The sequence below is a fragment of the Hemitrygon akajei genome, chromosome 9 (genome assembly GCF_048418815.1).
Source record: "Hemitrygon akajei chromosome 9, sHemAka1.3, whole genome shotgun sequence".
Lineage (NCBI taxonomy): Eukaryota > Metazoa > Chordata > Chondrichthyes > Myliobatiformes > Dasyatidae > Hemitrygon > Hemitrygon akajei.
In genome coordinates this window covers 153095038-153116817 of record NC_133132.1, presented here as the reverse complement: position 1 = coordinate 153116817, position 21780 = coordinate 153095038, and the positions used below count along the sequence as shown (strand labels likewise).

At 43.2% G+C, this 21780-nt stretch overlaps 1 protein-coding gene across 8 annotated transcripts in view; it reads right to left on the bottom strand.

The window, feature by feature from the left end:
- The window catches only part of ptprk (protein tyrosine phosphatase receptor type K), a 641623-nt gene that overhangs the window by 431366 nt on the left and 188477 nt on the right, over positions 1-21780 (bottom strand). For all 8 annotated transcript variants that reach the window (XM_073057328.1, XM_073057322.1, XM_073057320.1 and 5 more), the window contains exon 3: positions 17346-17617. In XM_073057328.1, the coding sequence (XP_072913429.1) occupies positions 17346-17617 (272 nt within the window). The remainder of the gene's footprint in view (positions 1-17345; positions 17618-21780) is intronic.

Genomic DNA, 21780 nt, shown 5'->3' with positions numbered 1-21780 from the left:
CTTGACTGTCAAAACCAATCTACCACATTTGGCACTTATCAAATCTCAGCACTGCTGCAGTAAACTTTTAAGTTACTGCAAGATATAATTCTATCAACATTTTTCAAAACTCCACTTGACTGAGACGGAGGAAGAGCAAGTGTAATGCATACAAACCCAAGGTGAGTTAAGGGGCTGGGAACATGAATATAATACAGCTTTGAGGGTTAACCCAACAATGGGCGAATGAGAGAGGATTAACACGAGAGAGGACTGGGCACCACGGTAGTGTCGCGGCTAGTGCAACGCTATATCAGCTAAGTGCATTGGGTTCCAGGTTCAATCCCGGCGCCCCCTATCAGGAGTCTCCATACGTCCTCCCTGTAGAATGCGCCGTTTCTTCCCACGGTCCACAGACGTACCGGGTAGGTTAACTGGTCACTGTAAATCGTCCTGTGATTAGGTTAGGGTTAAATCAGAGTGGTCTGATGTTGCGGGGCAACGCAGTATGAAGGGCTGGAAAAGCCTATCCCACCGTTTTACAAAATAAATAAAATAAACACTGATTGATAACAGTGCAAACTTTTCGCAAATGCCAAATTCTAACATTCTTAAATACACCACGCGAGGAATTTTACTGAAGGTGGACAAACAGATTGAGCTGCTGGTCATCACAAAACATTCGAAAGGCTTACGTGGAAAAATTCATGGAAATACCATTGAGACTATTAGGATGAGTTGATTTACACTAATTTTGGAAGTTCTGCATGGTATTTTTGTCTTTTAATAAAAAATATGCGCACAAGACATTTATTGTTGCAAAACAGCCCAGGCCATTAGAGTTACCAAATAAAGTGGAGCATGGATTTCAGGTGTCATTTTTAACACGAAAACAGAAGTAAAGAAACAAGTGTCCCGTGAAGGAATTCCAGATTTTAGAGTCTAAGCAGCTAAATGGATTGTGGTTATCACTGAAGTGGATATAGATATGGACGATCAAGAGGTCAAAACTGAATGACTGCAGATATCCTGAGATTGTGAGAGGCAAGGCCATGGAGGGATATCAAGAAGAGTAAAATATAGAACAGTATCTGTATGTAATGGCTTCTCTGTACTGTTAACTGCTGAGGTAATGGTTTCTCTGTAGCAGCAATGTTTGTGTTATAACTAGAGATAACGGGTGGCTATCCAATGGGAGAAATGTTATTCTTTCTTCTGTGCCTGGGAGACAGGGTTTTCCGCGGGCTTTCATCGAGGTGAAGAGGACGGACGCGTGTGGAGAGCGCGGGTAGACCACTGGACGGCGTATACTGGGATCAGAGGGTCTGAGGGTTGTGGCATTCGGCGGAGATCAATGGTGGAGAAATGCCTGCTGAGTGAGCTCTAACTGATATTGGACTTTAACTTTGAGCCCTTTTTTTTTTACTTTGTTTTCATACTAACCCTATACTCAGATTAAGATTCATAAAATCTATCGTTTAATTCCATATGGCATTCTGTCTGATACTTTGCACTGTGGGTACATTACACAGCTTCCACACAAATGTGATTACCCAGTTTGGCGGGGCTGAAGGCTGATTTCCCTAGACGAACAGGAGCTGGGCGAGCCCGAGGGCTACGTCCTGGATTGACTCCGTTAGATGCTGTATGATTGCTCTGTTTAAATTAGTGCTGGTATGGATGCTGCTAGGATCGAACGCTGGTGTGCCTCTGTGGGGTTACCAGTAATTAATGCGTGCATGTTGAGTGGGGTGGATATTCGTACCCTGAATGAATTGTTAATTCGATGTTTGAGTATGGTTAAAGCTGTCGGCAAGGTTGAAGTCGTAGCGCGAAAGTTTGATGAAACCTTGGGCTCAGACTGTGTTTTAGTTCAGACTAGAGCTGACATAACGACGGTGGGACTGCCAGTGTCTATTGGTGACCCAGGTGAGGCTGGGCTGTGGCCTGTCCATACTGTCCGGGAGGAGGAGAAGGGAGCACAGCAGGGTGGGTCACAAGCTAAATTGCCCGCAGCTGGGGGCGGAGATTTCAGAGGCAGGGTTCTATCATCTCTCAGGGATGAGGACAAAGAGTGGCTGGATTTGGAAAGTTTGATTAGTCCCTGTCCCCCAGTGAAGGGTGAGGGTTCTGAGTTGGCATCAGCCATTACCTCCCTGGCAAACAAGGCAGCGGGTCCCCGCCGGAAGCCAAGGATTTTCTCTGGCATAACGCCCACTCCCAGAGGGGGAGGAGGATTATGAGACATGGGTGGAGCAGGTCTCTCATTTGCTAGGTGAGTGGCAGTGCTCTGATGACGATAAGCAACAGAGATTGGCTGAAAGTTTGAGGGGGTTGGCGGCTGAGTTAGTAAGAGGCGTGAAAGTTGACCAGCCCTCTGCTTCTCTTGCTCAGTGTCTAGGCGCATTGGAGAGTGCCTTTTGGTCTGATCAGGAGCACACTGGAGCTCCTGGGGCGGGGGGGGGGGGGGTTTCAAACCACGCGTCAGGAGAAAGGGGAGAAGCTTTCCACGTATCTTTTTCAGCTAGAGAGACAGCTAAATTGTTTGCGGCACTGGGGGGGGGGGGGGGGGAGAATATCATTCAGCCGGCTGAGGTAGATCAGTTGAGGATGGACCAGGTAAGCAGGGGTGCCCAAGCCCAGGACATAATTACTTGGTGTCTCCGGCAGTCCCAAAAAACACTCCCCCCTCCATCATTTGTTCAGCTGATCAGAGAGGTGCGGGAGGAGGAGAACACATCGGGCCCACGAGAGGACTCCATCAGCAGGGTGCAGTCCTCAGTAGTAGCGCCTTGTGGTGAAGTGACCGGGGCCAGCCCAACCCGGGAAGTGGTAAAGGAGATGGGGGTAGAGCTGAGAACTGAGAGGTCACTGAGGTTCACGGCAGGTGAGGACCCTCTGTATGACAGGACTGGTAGAGAGGGCCCCCCCCCCACCAAGAGGACGGACGACGTAGAGGGCGTGGGTGGCCGGGGTTCTGCGAGAAGAGGGGCGGCCGGTAGCGTGTGCTAGAACTGTGGGAAAGAGGGACACTTCCGTCGGGACTGTGAGCGGCAGGAAGCCCCTCGGAGAGCGAGCCCACGGGTATCCAAGCAGGGAGAGGTGTCGGGGAAACTTAAGAGGAGACCCAGTGAGGGAATGGCCTGGTGTCTCTGGGGGAACATGTTCCCAGCAATGGACCAAGGAATTCATGAAAGCAAAAGACTCTATTCCTGAAGGCTTAGTGGGACTACGCTCCAGTGTGTCGTTACGGATAGAGGGAATCTATGCTAAAGCCATACTAGACACTGGCTCGCAGGTCATGTTACTGTACCGTTCGTTCTACAACCAGTATCTGAAGCATTTACCCTTGACACCATTCAATGCACTGGAGATTTGGGGTATCAGTGCTGGTGATTACCCGTATGACGGTTATTTGTCAATGAAACGGGAGTTCTCGGAGGCCGATGTGGGAGTGTCTGAGGTTCTTGATACATTAGTGCTGGATTGTCCGGACCCTGTTGAGACGGGCAGCGTTTCGATTCTGGAGGGGACCAAACCCCCACTTGTGAGGAGGCTCATGGGGGCTTGCAAGGAGAAGGCAACAGGTGAGAGATTTTTGGGGACCTTGTCTGTGCACCCAGTGTTTCGAGCTGCTTTTGAGGGAGTGCGTGGCCGCACTGGGATGGATACCGAATTTAAACGAGGGATTGTGTGGTGCACCCAGTCGAAGCCTAGGGTGCTACGGCCCAGGGAAGTAGCGAGTGTGATGGGGAACCCCAGATTTCCCGGAGTGCCTGAGGGCAAAGCCCTCTTAGTGGACGACCACGAGAGGGAGTCGGGATTTCCTGCTGGGGTACTGGTGAGAACTGCAGAAGCCCTCGGTTGTACAGGCGAGGAGGATAGCAGTGATCATCAGGAACACTACTGTAAGCGTGGGATGCCCCTGGTGTCTAGTGCCCCGGGGAGACACTATTGAAAAAGGGGGAAAAGTTGACCGCTGAGTCATTCAACTTTGGGGACTCCCTGGCGCGGCCAGGTTGGAAATGGAGGCTGGTAGAGAAGATGTTGAAGCTGGAAGATGTCTTTTCCATTGGCGAGTTTGATGTGGGTGGTTCCAAGAGCACTCGTCACACCATCTGGGTGACCGAGGACACCCCGTTTAGAGAGAGGTCACGGTGACCGGCCCCTGCAGACGTGGAAGACATGCGGCAGCATTTGAGGAAGTTGAAGAAAGCTGGGATCATCACTGAGTCCCGAAGCCCCTAGGCGTCCCCAATAGTAGTGACCCGGAAGAACGGGAAGGTACACGTGTGTGGACTATAGGACTCTGAACAGGTGCACCGTCCCTGACCAGTATACGGTCCCAAAGGTCGGGGATGCGCTGGCCTGTCTGAGTGGTGCGAAGAGGTTTGGAGTGCTGGATTTGAGGAGTGGATATTGCCAGATCCCGATGAGCGAGTGGAATCCGAGGGTCGCGACATTCGGCGGAGATCGATGGTGGAGGAATGCCTGCTGAGTGAGCTCCAACTGATATGGGACTTTAACTTTGTGCCCTTTTATTTGTTTTGTTGATTTTCATACTAACCCTATATTCAGATTAAGATTCATAAAGTCTATCATTTAATGGCAGATGGTGCACTGCCTGATATTTTGCGTTGTGGGTTTGTGATTGGGAGTACATTACACAGCATTCACCCAAACTTGAATATCTTGTTTGGCGGGACTGAAAGCTGATTCCCCCAGATGAACGTGAGTGGGCAAGTCCGAGGGTTACATATACAAGAGCAAGGATGTGATGTTGAGGCTTAATAACGCACTGGTGAGGCCTCACTTGGAGTATTGTGAGCATTTTTGGGCACCTTATCTAAGAAGGGATGTGTTGACATCAGAGTTTCAGTCTGAGACATCGACTGTACTTTTTTCCCAGAGGTGCTACCTGACCTGCTGAGTTCCTCCAGCATTTTGTGTGCGCTGCTCAGATTTCCAGCATCTGCAGATTCCCTCTTTTTCGAGAGAGAGAGGATTCAAGGGCGTTTCATGAGAATGATTCCAGGAATGAAAGGGTTACCATATGAGGATTGATGGCTCCGGACCTGTACTCACTGAAATTCAGAAGAACGAGGGGAGATCGCATTGAAACCTATCAAATGTTGAAAGGCCTCGATAGAGCGGATGTGAAGAGAATGTTTCCCATGGTGGGAGAGTCTAAGGCAGAGAGTACAGCTTCACCACAGAGGGATGTCCATTTAGAACAGAGATGAGGAGGAATCACGTCAGCCAGGGAGTGGTGAATCTGTGAAATTTATCGCCACAAGCGGCTGTGGAGGCCAAGTAATTTGGGTATATTTAAGCAAGAGGGTAATAGATTCCTGATTAGTCAGGGCATGAATGGATACAGGGCGAAGGCAGGAGGTTTGGGCTGACAGGGAAATGGATCAATCATGACGCAATGGCAGAGGAACATCCAGTGGCCCAATTCTGCTCCTATATCTCAGGGTCCAAGAGTACTTTAAAATCCGAATCGGAATCCACTACAAGTTTCCCTCACTATCCAAAGGTAGAATGTTACTATGAATCCGTTTGTAAGCCAAAATGTTGTAAAGCAAAAAAGCAATTACCATTAATTTATAATGGGAAATTTTTTGAGCGTTTCCAGACCCAAAAAATAACCTACTAAATCAAACCAAATAACACATAAAACCTAAAATAATACGAACATATAGTAAAAGCAGGAATGATATGATATACAGTCTATATAAAGTAGAAATATTGTATGTATGGTATAGTTTCACATCAAAATCGGGAAGACAGCGACCCAAAATCGATTTGGAGAGAAAAAAAAATCAGCACGTACACGTGTGCGCACACAACTGCCCCCACAAGGCTTCACGGTCATGGTAGTCTTTCTCGGGGTAAGCACACATATAAAGCGGGCGCCTTTTTTTCGTAAAAGCGAAAATCCTCCTTGGTTAGCAAAAACAGGTACTAATGTAGGTCTTTCGTAACAGCGAGTTGTCGTAAAGCAAACGTTCGAAAAACGGGGGCCACATGTATAGGTCAGCAAGCATAAAGAAATCTGAGAATGAATTATAGTAACTTAGCATAATTTTAGATGACCACAATCTAATTTTTTTTTTGGTGGTCAGATTTTTGGAGCTTTATTTAAATGTGGATTAGTGTCATTTATCCTGAAGACACCACATTCCTGTTCCAATATTCTAGGTATCTGTATGCCTCAAGGTCACATCAACAATGTCACTATTTTTAACAGAGCTACTGCTGTATAATGTCACTGTAAAGATTAGGCACTACAGAAATCCCTAGATTACTAAGGAATCAAAAGCATTGATTGATTGCTACATTAAGCTAAACAAGTTAAAGACTAAGTTTTAAGCTGAATAAGCTTATCTCAGTCAAGTTGGGCTCTGCCATTAATCTCAACACCCTGCGGTTTGAAATAAAAAGGGGAAAAAAAACAGCTAACATTTCTGCTTCCAGTTGCTAAAAATGTACAGACCATGTTTTATCCCGACATGAAATCAAAGAGCATGTGTAAACAAAAAATATAATTTGAACACATTTTTTCTGCAAACTTAGAATTCAGCAGGCTAGACACATTTGGTTTAGGTTTCACTTGCAAATTAGGCAAGCCAATTACACCTTAGGCATCTCACCTAAGTTATGTATGTTCATTGGGACTGTCAAGTCTGTTAACTTACTGCTTGAGGTTAAATTACCGGCAGCTTTCCCACAGACTACAAATATCAATGTATGCAATTTCTATAGGTAGTCGTTATATCAGTTAAAGGGTTGAGAGCTTTTCAGCTAATGTCAGCTTATTTTTCCCACTCCTCTTCTTGAATCAAGATTCAGTATGTCATCTAAAGCTCTGACAAACTTTCATATATGTGTGGTGGAGAGTATATTGACTGGTAGCATTATGGGCTAGTATGGAAACACCAGTGCCCTTGGACGGAAAAAACAACAAGAGAGTGGATATGGCCCAGTCCATCTTGGGTAAAGCCCTCCCCATGATGAGCGCATCTACACAGAGTGCTGGCACAGGAAAGCAGCATCCGCCGCAAAGGACCATGATCATCGAAGGTAAAGCTCTCTTCTAGCTGCTGCCATCTGGAAGGTGGTACAGGAGCCTCAATATTCGCACCACCGGGTTCTGGAGCAGGTATCATCAGGCTCTTGAACCAGAGGGGATAATTTCACTCACCCCATCACTGAACTGTTTCCACATCTTACAGAGCGACTTCCAAGGACTCTTCTTCTCATGTTCTCAACATTGATCGCTTATTTATTATTATTATTATTATTATTATTATTTCTTTTTTCCCTTTTTTGTATTTGCGGAGTTTTTTTTTAATACATCGGTTGTTGTCTGCCCTGGTTGGTGTGATCCTTCACTGATTCTACTGTGTTTCTTTTATTTATTGTGATTACCCACAAGAAAATGAATCTCAGAGTTGGATACGGTGGCATAGATGTACTTTGATAATCAATTTGCTTTGAACTTCTCATACCCAGTGCAGTCTGTGCATGAAGATACTCAGAAAGAGCTGTACGGTAGGGAGTGCTGGAACTTTGATACAGCCATAATGCAAGAATGGTGACATAACTAAGTTACTGCTTACGTAGACTTATAGAGCCAATCATTATATTTAAGGAAATAACCTTGGCTGCAATGACAATCTATGTTGGGTGAGGGCATTAAAGGTCATCAAAGATCTAATTTAGTGGGCCTGTATGCACTAGAGTTTAGAAGAATGACGGAGCAACCTTATTAAATCCTATCAAGAACTGAAAGGTCTAGATGGATGCGAAGAGGATGTTTCAATAGTGGGGGAGAGTCACAGGACCAGGGGGCACAGCCTCAGAACACAAGTATGTCCCTTTCGAACAGTGATGAGCAGAACTTTCTTCAGCCAGAGGGCGGTGAATCTGTGAAATTCATTGTCACAGATGGCTTTGGAGGCCAGGTCATATGGGTAAATTTAAAGTGGAGATCAACAGATTCTTGGTTAGAAAAGACATCAAAAGTTACAGGGAGAAGGCAGGACAATGAAGTTGAAAAGCAAATCAATAGGCCATGTTTGAATGACAGAGCAAACTTGATGGGCTGAATAGCCTAATCCTGCTCCTATGTCTTATGGTCTTATTTCCATCACACCGTACCATGCAAAATGAAGGAAGCTTGCAGTTCCAATGCATTTGCTATCCTTGCCCATACCTGCATTTGAGAACAGCTGTCAATGAATCTTTGCCGACTTACTGTAATTCATCTCACAGATAACAAAAACTACAGGCAGAGATGTGATTGATTGAGAATGATGATCAATCACACAGTATTCTTATCCTGGATAATTTCTATACTCTATTGACAGATTGTTGGACCTCTAGTGGAGTTGGAGTACTCTGATCTCGGCAAGAGGAAGTTCAGTTTACATCTGAAAGATCCACACAATTCCAGGCATTACAACTTTGGCCAACCAAGGGCAGAACCAATCTGCACTGATGAGGGGGCAACAGCTGCCTTAACCTCAAGGCAGGCATTTGACGGTATGTGACATTAGCATCAGAGTTCATGGCAATTAAGACTCTCCCTGGATTGGGGTCAAAGGAAAATGGCTATGGCTGCTGGAGAGCATTCATCTCCAAAACCCCGTTCCAACCCGAGACCTCAGCAGATGCAGAGGAACATCGAGTCCAGATTCCAACCTGGCACAAAAACACCATTCCTTCACCATTGAACTCATGTTGAGTATATACATGAGTATAAACAGGAGTATGATGAAGAGTGTATCTTCATCAGAAAGTTGGCTGTTGTTCAAGAAGGTGGTAAGCCACCATCTTCTCAAGAGCAATTAGGAATGGGCAAGAAATGATGGGATTATCAGTGATGGCCGCTCTCTGAAAACTAAATAAATTAAGGAATCCTCGATCTTGGTCTACTGCAAGAACTCCTCAAGGCTGGGATGTAGAACCAACCAGCTTCAGCTCCAATACTGATCCTCACCATCAGAGGTAAAAACAGAGGTTGTTTACTGCAGTTAACAAAGTTCATGACATATGCTGGTGATATTAAATCTGATTCCGACTGCTGCTTTCAGTTACGAGTACAAATCCCCAGATGCTCTCAGCCAGCACAGCAACACCTGAAAGGAATTCAGGTTTGCTATATTATGGCAAGAAATATTTGTGCCAAGGAAACACCAGATAATCCTTAAAATTCTTTAATATCCAATAAAAAGGAGTCAAAGCACCACCTCTTAGCACTCAACTATACCAGGAGATTACAACAAATAATTGTTTTTCTTGTACAAAGTATAACTAATATAACTGGACAAGGACAAAGAACTAAAAGAGAATGTGCAGGCGATAATCTGGTCCCTCACTGTGCAACAATACTCCATATCAGAGGACAAGGAAGGGTAGATGGGAGATATGCACAAGAAGAGGAGGTACTGCAAAATCTTTAACTGGTTGAGGGGAAGTATGTGGGTAAGGGGTTGAACGCCAAAACTAGATTAATCTAGGGCAGTGAGCGGGTTTGGCATTTACCAGAAGAGAGCGAGATGGGCATCATTTGGGGGCAGAAGCTGCAGGAAGTAATATATCCATAGCAACACATACAAGTTCAAGTTTATTGTCATCGAATTGTACACATATACAATCAAACAAAATTCCTTTCAGCCATGGTGCACCCACAAAACACATCACACAAATCCAAGTTATACCATAAATAAGTTAATAAAATATAATTCAAAATGCAAGTAGTTCACAGCACAGGTAAACAGTTAACAGTAAACAGCTCACTGTTGTAATGACAAGAGCTCAGTGAATGCAGCGTATTCATTAGCCTCACAGCCTGAGGGAAGAAGTTGTTACCCAGTCTGGCAGCCCTAGTCCTGATGCTCCTGTAACTGCTTCCTGATGGCAGCAGGTCAAAGAGATTGTGGGTCGGGTGGTACAAATCCTCAACAACATCTCGGGCCCTTTTAATATAACGCTTTTGGTAAATGGCACACTCGGGTGGTTTTCACATCCTCCATAGCGTCTTGTGGTCTGATCTCTTGCAGCTTCCATATCGTACAACGATACAGCGATGGAACATGCTCGATGCTGCTCCTGTGGGTTGTTAGAGTGGGAGTGGAGAGCCCAGCAAGCCTCGATCTCCCCAGGAAGTGCAGACGCTACTAATGGAGAGCTGTGTGGGTGCAGGTTAGATCGTCCGTTATGTATACACCAAGGGCTGTTCACTCCCGCCACAGCTGAGTCACTGATGTAAAATGGACCTTTCTGAAGTCCACATATATCTCTTTTGTCTTGTCCACATTGAGACTCAGGTGGTTGCTCTCACATCATTTGACAAGCTGTCCTACCTCCTCCCTGTTGTATCTTCAACGTATTTGATGATGTAGTTTGAGCTGGACCTGGCAATGTAGTCCCAGGTCAGTACCACGAACAGCAGCGATCTGAGCACACAGACCTGGGAGGCACTGATGCTCCGCATGATGGAGCTTGAGATGTTACTCCCAACTTAGACCGACTGGAGTCAACTGTCAAGAAGTCCCAGATCCAGCCATGGAGAGGTGTGATGAGTCCCAATCAAAACATTATACCCACCAGCCTCTAAAGATGTTCGTGTGACTCGCAGAAAATTCACAGGCATTCTTGTGACACCAGGGACACTCGGCAAATGTGGCAAGGTATACAAACCATAACAAGCTACAAGTCCATCTTGCGTATCAGCAACAGTGGCAACTCCTCACTCAATAGGCTGAATGCCTTCTATGTTGATGAACAACCACCTGACACATGAGGCATTGTGGGACAGGAGGGCCAAGCCTATGGCATCATCAGTGCACAGGTGAAATGGAAAGGGTCCAGTGTAGCTAGAATTCGAGATTTTATAAAATTCATTACCAGCCACTCAAAGCAATTCCTGATTGTTGAGATCAGTGCCACTGGGCAGTAATTGTTAGGCCAGCTACCATGGGCACTGGAATGATGGGTACCTTGAGGCCTGCAGGAACAGTGGAGCGTTGTAAAGAGATATTAATGATGACCATTAGGACCTTTGGTAACTGGCCGCACAATCTCTCAGCACCCAACAAGATATGTTGTCCAGCCCTGCAGCCGTGCATGGGTTTACCCTGGCTAGGATCCTGCACAGAATCAGAATCAGATTTATCACCACCGGCCTGTGACGTGAAATTTGTTAACGTAGCAGCAGCAGTTCAATGCATTACATAATCTAGCAAAGAAAAGGATAATAATAAAATTTTTAAAATAATAATAAACAAGTAAACCAATTACATTTATTGAACAGATTAAAATAAATGAGCAAAAACAGAAATACTGTATATTTAAAGAAAAAGTGAGGATCAAGAAAAAGCCCAAAGCTTCACTGTCCATTTAGGAATCAGATGGCAGAGGGGAAGAAGCTGTTCCTGAATCACTGAGTGTGTGCCTTCAGGTTTCTGTACCTCCTACCTGATGGTAACAGTGAGAGTAGGGCATGTCCTGGGTGCTGGAGGTCTTTAATAACGGACGCTGCCTTTCCCTAAAGATATCCCGGGTACCTTGTAGGCAAGAACCCAAGATGGAGCTGACTAGATTTAGAACCTTCTGCTCTCCACGGTACAACAACAGAAGTTTTTGAGTGTATTTGTTGACATGCCAAATCTCTTCAAACTCCTAATAAAGTATAGCTGCTGTCGTGCCTTCTTTATAACTACATCAATATGTTGGGACCAAGTTAGATCCTCAGAGATCTTGACACCCAGGAACCTGAAGCTGCTCACTCTCTCCACTTCTGATCCCTTTATGAGGATGGGTATGTGTTCCTTCGTCTTACCCTTCCTGAAATCCACAATCAGCTCTTGTTGTGGTGGCACCACACCACTAGTTGGCATATCTCATTCCTGTATGCCTGAGATTCTACCAACAATGGTTGTATCATCAGCAAATTTATAGATAGTATTTGAGCTATGCCTAGCCACACAATCATATGTATACAGACAGTAGAGCAGTGGGCTAAGCACACACCCCTGACATGTACCAGTGTTGATCGTCAGCAAGGAGCATACGTTATCACCAATCCACACAGATTGTGGTCTTCCAGTTAGGAAGTCGAGAATCCAACTGCAGAGGGAGGTACAAAGGCCCAGGCTCTGCAACTTCTCAATCACGATTGTGGGAATGATGGTGTTAAATGCTGACAGCCAAACAGAGTGCCTGTTCCTCATTGAGAGAGGGGGCTTTTCTCGATATCACATAATTCATTGTTGTGCATAGAAGGCACTCGGCCTATCAGGAAGGCGTCGCTGTTGCTGACTTTCAGGGTGGGTCTGTAATCTGCTGTTGTTCGCCTACCTTGCCACATGCACTTCTTGCCTTTGGTGTCACAAACGTGGCTGTGAACTTTCTGTGAGTACTCTTGCTTTGCTTTCCTGATGGCATGCGATAGCATAGCTCATGCTGAACTTAAAGAGTTCCCCAGATCTGAAGGCAATGTCCAGATCTCTAAGCAGTGCATAAACCAATGCAGTTAACCATGGTTTCTGGCAGTATAGTGGTTAATGTTGTTGTCCCTCTCCGCACCTTGTGGTGCATCCAACAGGAACCTTGCTGTTTCTTTAGCATATATCTGCTGCTAGCTTGATGCTCAACCCAGCGTACAAGAAGCCATCCAGATTTAATCCTGGGACAATTCACCTTGAAGGTGCGGCCAGCTAAACCATGGTAATGTCCTCGATGCATTTTTCCCTTTGTAGCCAGTCACTAAACTTAAAAGGGATAAAACCTTTTACAGGCATGGGATCTTTACTAATCTTAAGAACAAGTATCACACTTGGTGTATAATAGACCTTACCTTGCATTGCCGGAAAACAGATTTACTAACGCTGAGTATACCTTACTGCTACGCTAAGTCAAAGTGCAACCATTTCGTTTTGCTACCAAAAGGAATCCAATTAGTCCTCTTCTCCCCACCCACCATCTCCAATTTACCTGAAGGCAACACAAACCTCCAATTAATATACCCATTGTTTTCACTTCAAGGCTGCATTGAAAATAAGCACATGTTCATTTCAATCAACAGTACAGAAAGGTAGTAACTGGAAAAACCTGCTCCATGGAAGATCTTAGTCAAACGACTGCCTTCAGCTGAAACTAGCAATTAGACCAAAATCTCTTTGTAATGCTGAATATAGCACCATACAATTAACACCAGTATCATCATCCACCTTCCAGCAGCAGAACCCACCGTCCCACAAATAAAAATCTGGCCATCAAACAGGAGATAAAAATTTGGGTGTCCAAGCAGCAGGAAAATAAAACACTAACCCTATTATTCTACATTTCTAAATCAACAAGATTTAGATTACTTGCTGTAATATCTCTGTTCATACCCTCCATCGTTGCAATAAACTGCTCCCTAGGTGCTCACTTCATCCTTCTCCTTGCCCGAGACTGAATCAGAGAGTCACAATTTAAATCCTCTATCACTGTGACTGTGCTGCGGCATTATTCGTTCCCTTGCAAGAGTAGTCTTAGTATGTGAATAGTGAAGCCAAGGTGTTGTATAAGGTTGATGGTGTCAATTATCTAAGGCAGCAGGGCAAAGAGGGTACACTCACAGGGTTAAGAGGATGTAATTCATTAAACTGATTTAATAAGTGCCCTCCTGATATTTATCCTTGCAGCAGAACAAGTGCTACACCTGCCCCTACCCCTACTCCTCACACCATTCAAGGCCCCAAAAAGACCCTCCAGGTGAGGCAACACTTCACCTGTGAGGCTGTTGAGGTCATCCACTGTATCTTGTGCTCCCGGTGCAGCCTCCTGTACATCGGTGAGACCAGACATAGATCGGAAGACCACTTCATAGAGCACTGATGCTTCGTCCACCAGAAACAGCAGGACCTCCTGGTGGCCACACATTTCAAATCTACTTCCCATTCTGACATGCCAGTCTACGGCCTCCTCTACTGCCACTATGAGGTCACACTTGGGTTGGAGGAGCAACACTTTATATTCTTTCTGGGTAGCCTCCAACCTGATGGCCTGAACATCAATTTCTTGAACTTCCAGTAATTACCCCACCCTCCCCCCTTTCCCATTCCCCTCTCTCACCTTATCTCCTTACCTGCCCATCACCTCCCTCTCGTGCTCCTCCCGCTTCCCTTTCCTCCATGATCTTCTACCCTCTCGTATCAGATTCCCCCTTCTCCAGCCATTTATCTCTTTACCCAATCAACTTCCCAACCCTTAATCTCACCCTTCACCCCCTCCCAGTTATGCCCATCGCCTACCAACTTGTGCTTCTTCCTCATCTCCACCCACCTTCTTCCTCTGACTTCTCATCTTTTTTCCCCCAGACCTGAGGAAATGGTTATCATATGAGGAACATTTGATCGCTTGGAGTCCGTACTTGCTGGAATTTAGAAGGATGAGAGGGAGATCTCATTGAAATCTTTTGAATGTTGAAAGACCTAGACAGAGTAGATGTGGAAAGGATGTTTCCCCACCGTGGGGGAGTCTAAGACAAGAGGGCACAGACTCAGGATAGAGGAGCGTCCATTAAAAACAGAGACGTGAAGAAATTCCTTTAGCCAGAGGGAGGTGAATTTGTGGAATTTGTTATCACAGGCAGCTTGGAGGCCAAGTTGTTGGGTGTATTTAAGGCAGAGATTGATAGGTTCTTGATTGTACACTGCATCAAAGGTTGCAGCAAGAAGGCCGGGGAATTGGGTTGAGGAGGCAGAGCAGACTCAATTGGGACAAATGGCCGACTTCGGCTCCTATGTCTAGTGGTCTCCGTCCAAAATGTCAGCTGTTTACTCTTTTCCATAGATGTTGCATGGCCTGCTGAGTTCCTCCAGCTACTTGTGTGCACTGCTTTAATTTGTAACTGTCTGTTGCAGTCTCAGGCAGGCGGTAGTGGGAAGTATGAAGTGAGTGGTTCTGGAAGAGTGACTACGATAGGTTGGAAAGCATTCCGAGATATTGTGAGAAATGGTCAAAAGCACAAGGTTTGGTTTAAAAGAGGTGGAGAAGTTTAGAGAGGGATTCCAGTGCTTGGGATCAGAAGGCCTAGTCCTGACCACTAACGTTGGAACAATTAATATTAGGAATGCTTAAGAACATGGAATTAGAAAAGTTCAGATTTTGAGGCAGGTCATAATGATAGAGCAAATGAGAGTGGAAAAGGAGGAAGAAGCCACAGTAATATTTATAAACAAAGATCAAAATGTTAATCAAGATGCAACGTAAGGACTACAAGCACCAATATGATTTTTAAGTTAGGACATTGGCTTGCAGAGATGTAAAACACATCAAATGTCATTGATATGTAAAAGGGAAGCAGGGCAGAAGACCATAAAATATAAGAGCAGAAGTAGGCCATTTGTCCATGGAGTCTGCTCCATCATTCAACCATGGCTGATCAATTTGTCCAACCCCATTCTCCTGTTGTTTCCTCACAATCCTTAATCCATTTAGCTATCAGGAACCTAGCAATCTCTGCCTTAAGTTCATCCAATTACATGGCCTTAGCACTCTGTGGCAACAAATTCCAGAGGCTCACCAAACCCCGGATTGAAAGAATTCCTCATCTCAATTCTAAAGTGATACCCCTTTATTCTGAGGCTGTCCTAGGATCCTAAACTCTCATACTAATGGAAACATCTTCTCCACAGTACAGAATTGGAATAGTCTATTATAGTTGTAATTTAGACATGGATGGGTCTTTTTAAACAACTAGATGAAAAGAGCCACAACCCTTAATGCTGGTCTTGGAAACAAACAATAGGCCAAAGTTTATCCCAGGTCAAAGGTAAAAAAAAAGATGGCAGAGTGCACCTCAATTCAAGGGAGGAGTTATATAATTATGTATATAAGCCCTGAAGTATGTAATTACTGGGCCATCTTCAGTAGATTTTTTTGCAACATACATTTTCACTTGTTATATTTAGGCACAAATCGTTAAAATATTGTAGTTAAGTGAAACACTGCCAATTTGATGACAGAATTATCTCTAGAGCATTGGCACCTATCATGAATAAGGTTTGCAAACCATGCTTGATCTGCATATTGCTGTATTCCCAAAGTTAATTTTAAACTGAACACTGAGTTCTGGTAAATCTCCATCAGGTTTGACAAGCCATGTAATGAGTTACAAGTAGAGGAATTTTGAATAACAGTTAATTGGGTTTTAGACAATAAAATTAAACGTTCACTTTTGCTTCATCATCAGCCCATTCTCTACTCGTTATACACTCACAACTGTGGGGCCACATTCTGCTTTACTTACAGTTTTGCAGATGATACCTTTGCAGCGGGCCACATCTCAAATAATGATGAATCCCAGAGTACAGGAAGAAGATAAGAGAGTCCATTGATACAGTGTTATGACAATAGTCTCTCCCTCAATGTTAACCAAACAAAAGAAATCCTGTTTATATCAAAGGTGTTGAGGCCAAGAGAGTCGAGAACTAAGCTCCTCAAAGTGGACATCATGAATAGCCTGCACTTGTCCAACCACATATAGTCATGGCCTAGAAAGCTCACAGAGCAGCCTTACTTCTGCAGGAGGCATTTCCCCTTTGACCATCGCCAATCTTTATAGATGCACCATGGAAAGCATCCTATTCAGATTCATTACAGTGTGCTACGGCAGCACCTCTGCACACGACCGTAAGAAGCTACAGCGCCTGATGGAACCTAGCCTCCCTTCCACGGACTCTGTCTCTGCTTCTCACTGCCTCGGTAAAGCGGCTAAAATAATCAAAGACCCCACCCGGCACCGGGCATTCCACTTTTCCAGAGCCCACTGTCCCTCCGAATTGAGCAGAAGAAACAGAAGCCTGAAAGTACATACCACCAAGCTCAAGTAGAGCTTTCGTCCCACTGTCCCTGAGTACCTCACAACTGGGCACAACAGTGCAGCAGACAGCGCAAAGGTATTACAGCTCCGAGCATTCCAGAGCTCGGAGTTCAATTCCGACGCAATTCTGTAAGGATTCTCTGTACATGCTCGCCGTGGAATGCATGGGTTTTCCCTGGGTGCTCCAGTCCAAAGACACACCAGGTAGGTGAATTAATCATTGTAAACTGTCCTGCGATTAGGTTCACTTTAATCGGAGTTGTGGGGTTGCAAAGAGTTGAAAGGGCCTACTCTGTACTGTATTGCTAAATTAACTAAATAAATCTACCTTGCGGTGGCCTTGCACCTTATTGTCTACCTGCACTGCACTTTATCTGTTACTGTATTACTGCTGTAATGAAATGATCTATATGGACAGGGTGCAAGAACAAGTTTTTCCACTGTACCTCGGTATGTGAACAATAGTAAATCTATTCACCATTACCTGATACTCATTCGGCCAAAAAGTGCTCACTGCCAACTCAGCCCGATGCCACTCCCTTCCCTGTGACCCGGTCACATTCCAAATGGGATTCGCAAGAGCTCCTTTGTTCACTCGGACAAAAATGTTCAGCGTTCCTGGATTTGAGTAATCCTTACTGTACAGCCAATAACTGAAATCGATGCAGTGAGTGTCATTTTCTTTCATGAGTGGAAGCAAGAGCCGGGATTTCTCTCCTGACATGTGCTGGGAAGAATCAACCATCAAGAAGGATCCTGTTGGAAATGAAAAATAACATCTATTACACATTTACACAAATCATAGATCATAAAAATCTACGATTATCATTAAATAAGCAAGTTTTTGAGAACCTAGCAAGCTTTATTCCATAAACTATGGTGTAATTATGACTGTAATTGCTTTATTTTCCTGTTTCAACCCACTTTACCAATACAACAACAGGGCACTTAGAAAAAGAATGTAGAATTATTTTTCTTTCACAGAGGAACTCCAGGAATGAAACTGCAGTTATATATGACAGCTATTCCTGATCATTTCTCAATAAACTACAGGATCTAGCCAAGATGATTAAAGAATAAAAACTACCGTAACATGTTATACAGCTATTAATTGATACCGAGATATAATTAACAACCAGACATTTTAAGTTTTAACAGCAGGAAAACCTTGCTGACAAAATTTGAAATGACTAAAACGAAGAAATGCTTGAAATCACTACAAAAGCTAATTGCTTAAGGGTCATTGGGGAATTATGATCGACTTTTTGCTTCATTCTGCATGTAACTTCCTAGTAAAGAAAATAAATAATTTTAATAAATGAACTGCAAACAGTTGAAATTACTGTTTCAAACATCCAAGGACCAATTTTAATTAACAATAATAAAAACTGAGGGGATGAAGATTGAATTTTCATTGTCCCTCAATAATCCGGCTAAAATTCATGGCATTTGAATTCCTAGAAAACCATAGTGGACCTTACAGCCATTCATGCCTTCTCCACCATTAAATTAGATCACACCCAATCGTCTGCCTCACTCTCACTTCCTGCATTCTTCTTGCAGTCTGACTCCTTCATTACCTAAAAACTTATTGAACTTTATATCATATAAAACACTCAGTTTCTAAAACCCTACAATGTCTTCATTTTTTAAAAACCACAGTGACTACTTCACCTCCATCCTCTCACATTATATTCCATGTGCCCAAGTCCTTAACATTTTTGGACTATTCTGGTGTCTCTTGTCCCACACTTATGAAGTGTAGGTGGAATGTCAAATACAAAAATGTGAAATCTTCTTGGGGGAGGGGCAGGTTTAAAAAATGCGTAAAATTTCTGTCACTTTTTTTAAAAGAGATTAAAGGATTTTTATAAGAATCAAAGGATATGAATGTGACACTGAGGGGGAAAACCATCCATCTTGTTTTCAGAAATATGATTATTGTATTCTTCTATACAAAGGGAATTTAAGCTGAATCACTCTTCAACAAAAGATAACTGATGCAAAGTCAACAGTTAATTGGAGATCAGAGATTTATATGTTTTTGTTACCCTAGAATTGAAAGAAATGGGACAGGTAATGAATCAACCAATTCATCAAATGCCTAACAGGTCCGAGACACTAAAGTGCCTACATGCATATTTAATTGTTAAAAAATAGAATCTTCACTTCAAACTTCAAATGGACACTTCAAACTATTGCCCAGTTAGGAAGTAGTTCCAAGTAACTACAATTGATTCATCCTAGATAGGAGTGGAGCGAACACCTCAAATATCAGAAACGGCTTCAAGTATTAGCTCAGAATACATTCACTGGAACTGAAAATAGCGTTTACTTTCTACATTGGCACAATCTGTTAGCCCTAATGCTTCAACATCAGGCAAGGCCTTATATTGCAATCTGAGCAATCTGTCATTACTCCAACACATCTGTTCATCAGTTTGAATCTCTAACCATGAACAGTGCGACAGCCACAAGGGTGTTCTTGGACCCAAAAGCAAATATAACACCCTCTAATGTTTTATGTTCTGCGTCAGGTTAAAATTAGATATATTTAGTTCCTTAATCAGGACTCAATAATAAGGGTATCAAACAGTTTTGGTAAACCAGCACAGAAGTAAAGTTAATTGAATAAGTAATGTAATTTACGAGCAAATTGCACTTACAGAACTAGTAATAACAGCAGCAGCTTTCAAGCCAATTAAGCGCTCTAATTCATTCAGAAAATATTCATAAAATATTCTTTGTTAATTGTTTCAACTTTTTTTCTCCAGGACATCATGCTCAGTATTTTAAACCATAAAAAAGTTCAAGAATGAAACATGGTGCACACCAAAAAAACAACTACTAAGGGCAAATTAGTGAATATACATTTTCCTGAATCTACATCCAAATACCAGGAACAGGACTTCACCAAAAATATCCACTTGTCAGGTTGGACCCCTCATACATTATCTTTATGTCTGCATTACAGTTACAAGTCAACTTCAGTCCCCACACCACAAATGTACTTCCACTTGCATATTATATTATATAAGATGTGAACACAGAAGCATGCAAAGGCATGAATATGTAAGGCCGGGTGAGTTATATATGTCTAGTTGATTAATGATCTATTTTTCACAACATACAAATTGAAAAATTAGTTTACTTTTCCAGAAGCCTGCACATGCATTTTTGCTTCAGCACTCCATTACACCATTTGTTACACCTCCCCAATGAAGCCTGAACATTATCTTTTAATTAATGCTATACAAAGCCGCAGCATATTGGAGGAAGTGAATTGCTGCAATATTATTCTACAAAACTGAGCAACACTGTATAAAGCTACCATTTTTCACAGCTCATGGAATTTGCAAACTTTAAAAAAAAACACAAATTATTTAAATTTCACTATATTAGGGATTGTACTATCCTTAAGACAGAAAGCACACAAGTAAAACCGTGTGCTAGCTTCCAATATCTCTGCGGACTGCACAGACAACAGCAGAATCAGAATTAATATCGCTGACATATGTCATGAAATTTATTGTTTCGCAGCAGTACAACAAAAATGAATTGCAATAAGAAATATATTTTAAAAATTAAATTAAATAAGCAATGCAAAACAAAAATGATGAGGTAGTGTTCATGGGTTGGAGTTTAGTTGCAATATGGACACTAGCCAAAGACTTGCATAATCTGATGACTAATTATGAATACAGTACTTCCCAGCAGCTTTTGTAATGAAACTAAAACCAGACAAATACTTTAGATACACTGGCCAGCATCCCAGGTTCATGCAGACACTGAATACATAAATGCTGACCCTTCAAAATTTTCAAGATTCTGGAACAGTCTCAGCAGGGAATATTTAACATCCCATTTCAGCAAAGAGGAGGCTAAAAAAAAAAGGTACACCAGAGATCAAGTTGACAAATCTAACACAGCTCCCCAAGGATGTAACTAGTTGAGTTGATATGGAGGAGAAATAATGTAATTAGTATATTTGGATTTTCATTAAATCAGTTAAGTTACCAGGAACCAGATTTATTACCAGCAGTGACCTGTGATGTGAAATGTACAGGAGGGAATGTCCCAGGTGGTGAGGGTCCTTAATGAAGGTCCTTGATGGTGGGGAGGCCTTGCGATGGAGCTGGGTGAGTCTCCAACCCTCTGCAGCTTCATTCAATCCTGTGCAATGGAGCCTCCAAACCAAGAGGTAATGTAACAAGTCACAATGTTCTTTACTGCACATCTATAAAAATTAGTCAGTCCAGCTGGATCCTCATTTGGAGTGCTATGTACAGTTTCATCTCCAAAACAAATGAAGGATATTCCTGCTTACAGTCATTTCAGTACAGACCATATCTACTCGAGCTAATGGATTGTTCCACAGGAAAGTAAGAAAGATAGGCCTCTGCATACTAACGTCCAGTAGAATGATCAAGAATATCATCGAGATATGCAAGATTCTGGAAGGTTTGACAGTGAAGATTGCCAGTAGGTTGTTTCAACCAAGAGGATGGTCTAGATCCAAGGAAAATGTGTCATTCATTCCTTGGTGCAATTTTCGGAATTCAGCGGATGCTCATTGAGTACACTAACGAATGGACAATCATAAGTGTCAGGAGGTTAAAAATCAGTTGAGAAAGTGGACACAATGGACAGGATCAGCAATAATCGTACTGAAGATAGCTGCACAGATCCCCATCTTTTGCCTTCTCCGAATCAGCAGAGCAGTACATACTGAGTATCAAGAAGCCTTCGGGTCCTATCAGACAGACAGACACACTTTATTGATCCCAAGAGAAATTGGGTTTCGTTACAGCCGCACCAACCCAAGAATAGTGTAGAAATATAGCAATATAAAACCAAAAATAATTAAATAATAATAAGTTCATCATGCCAAGTGGAAATAAGTCCAGGACCAGCCTATT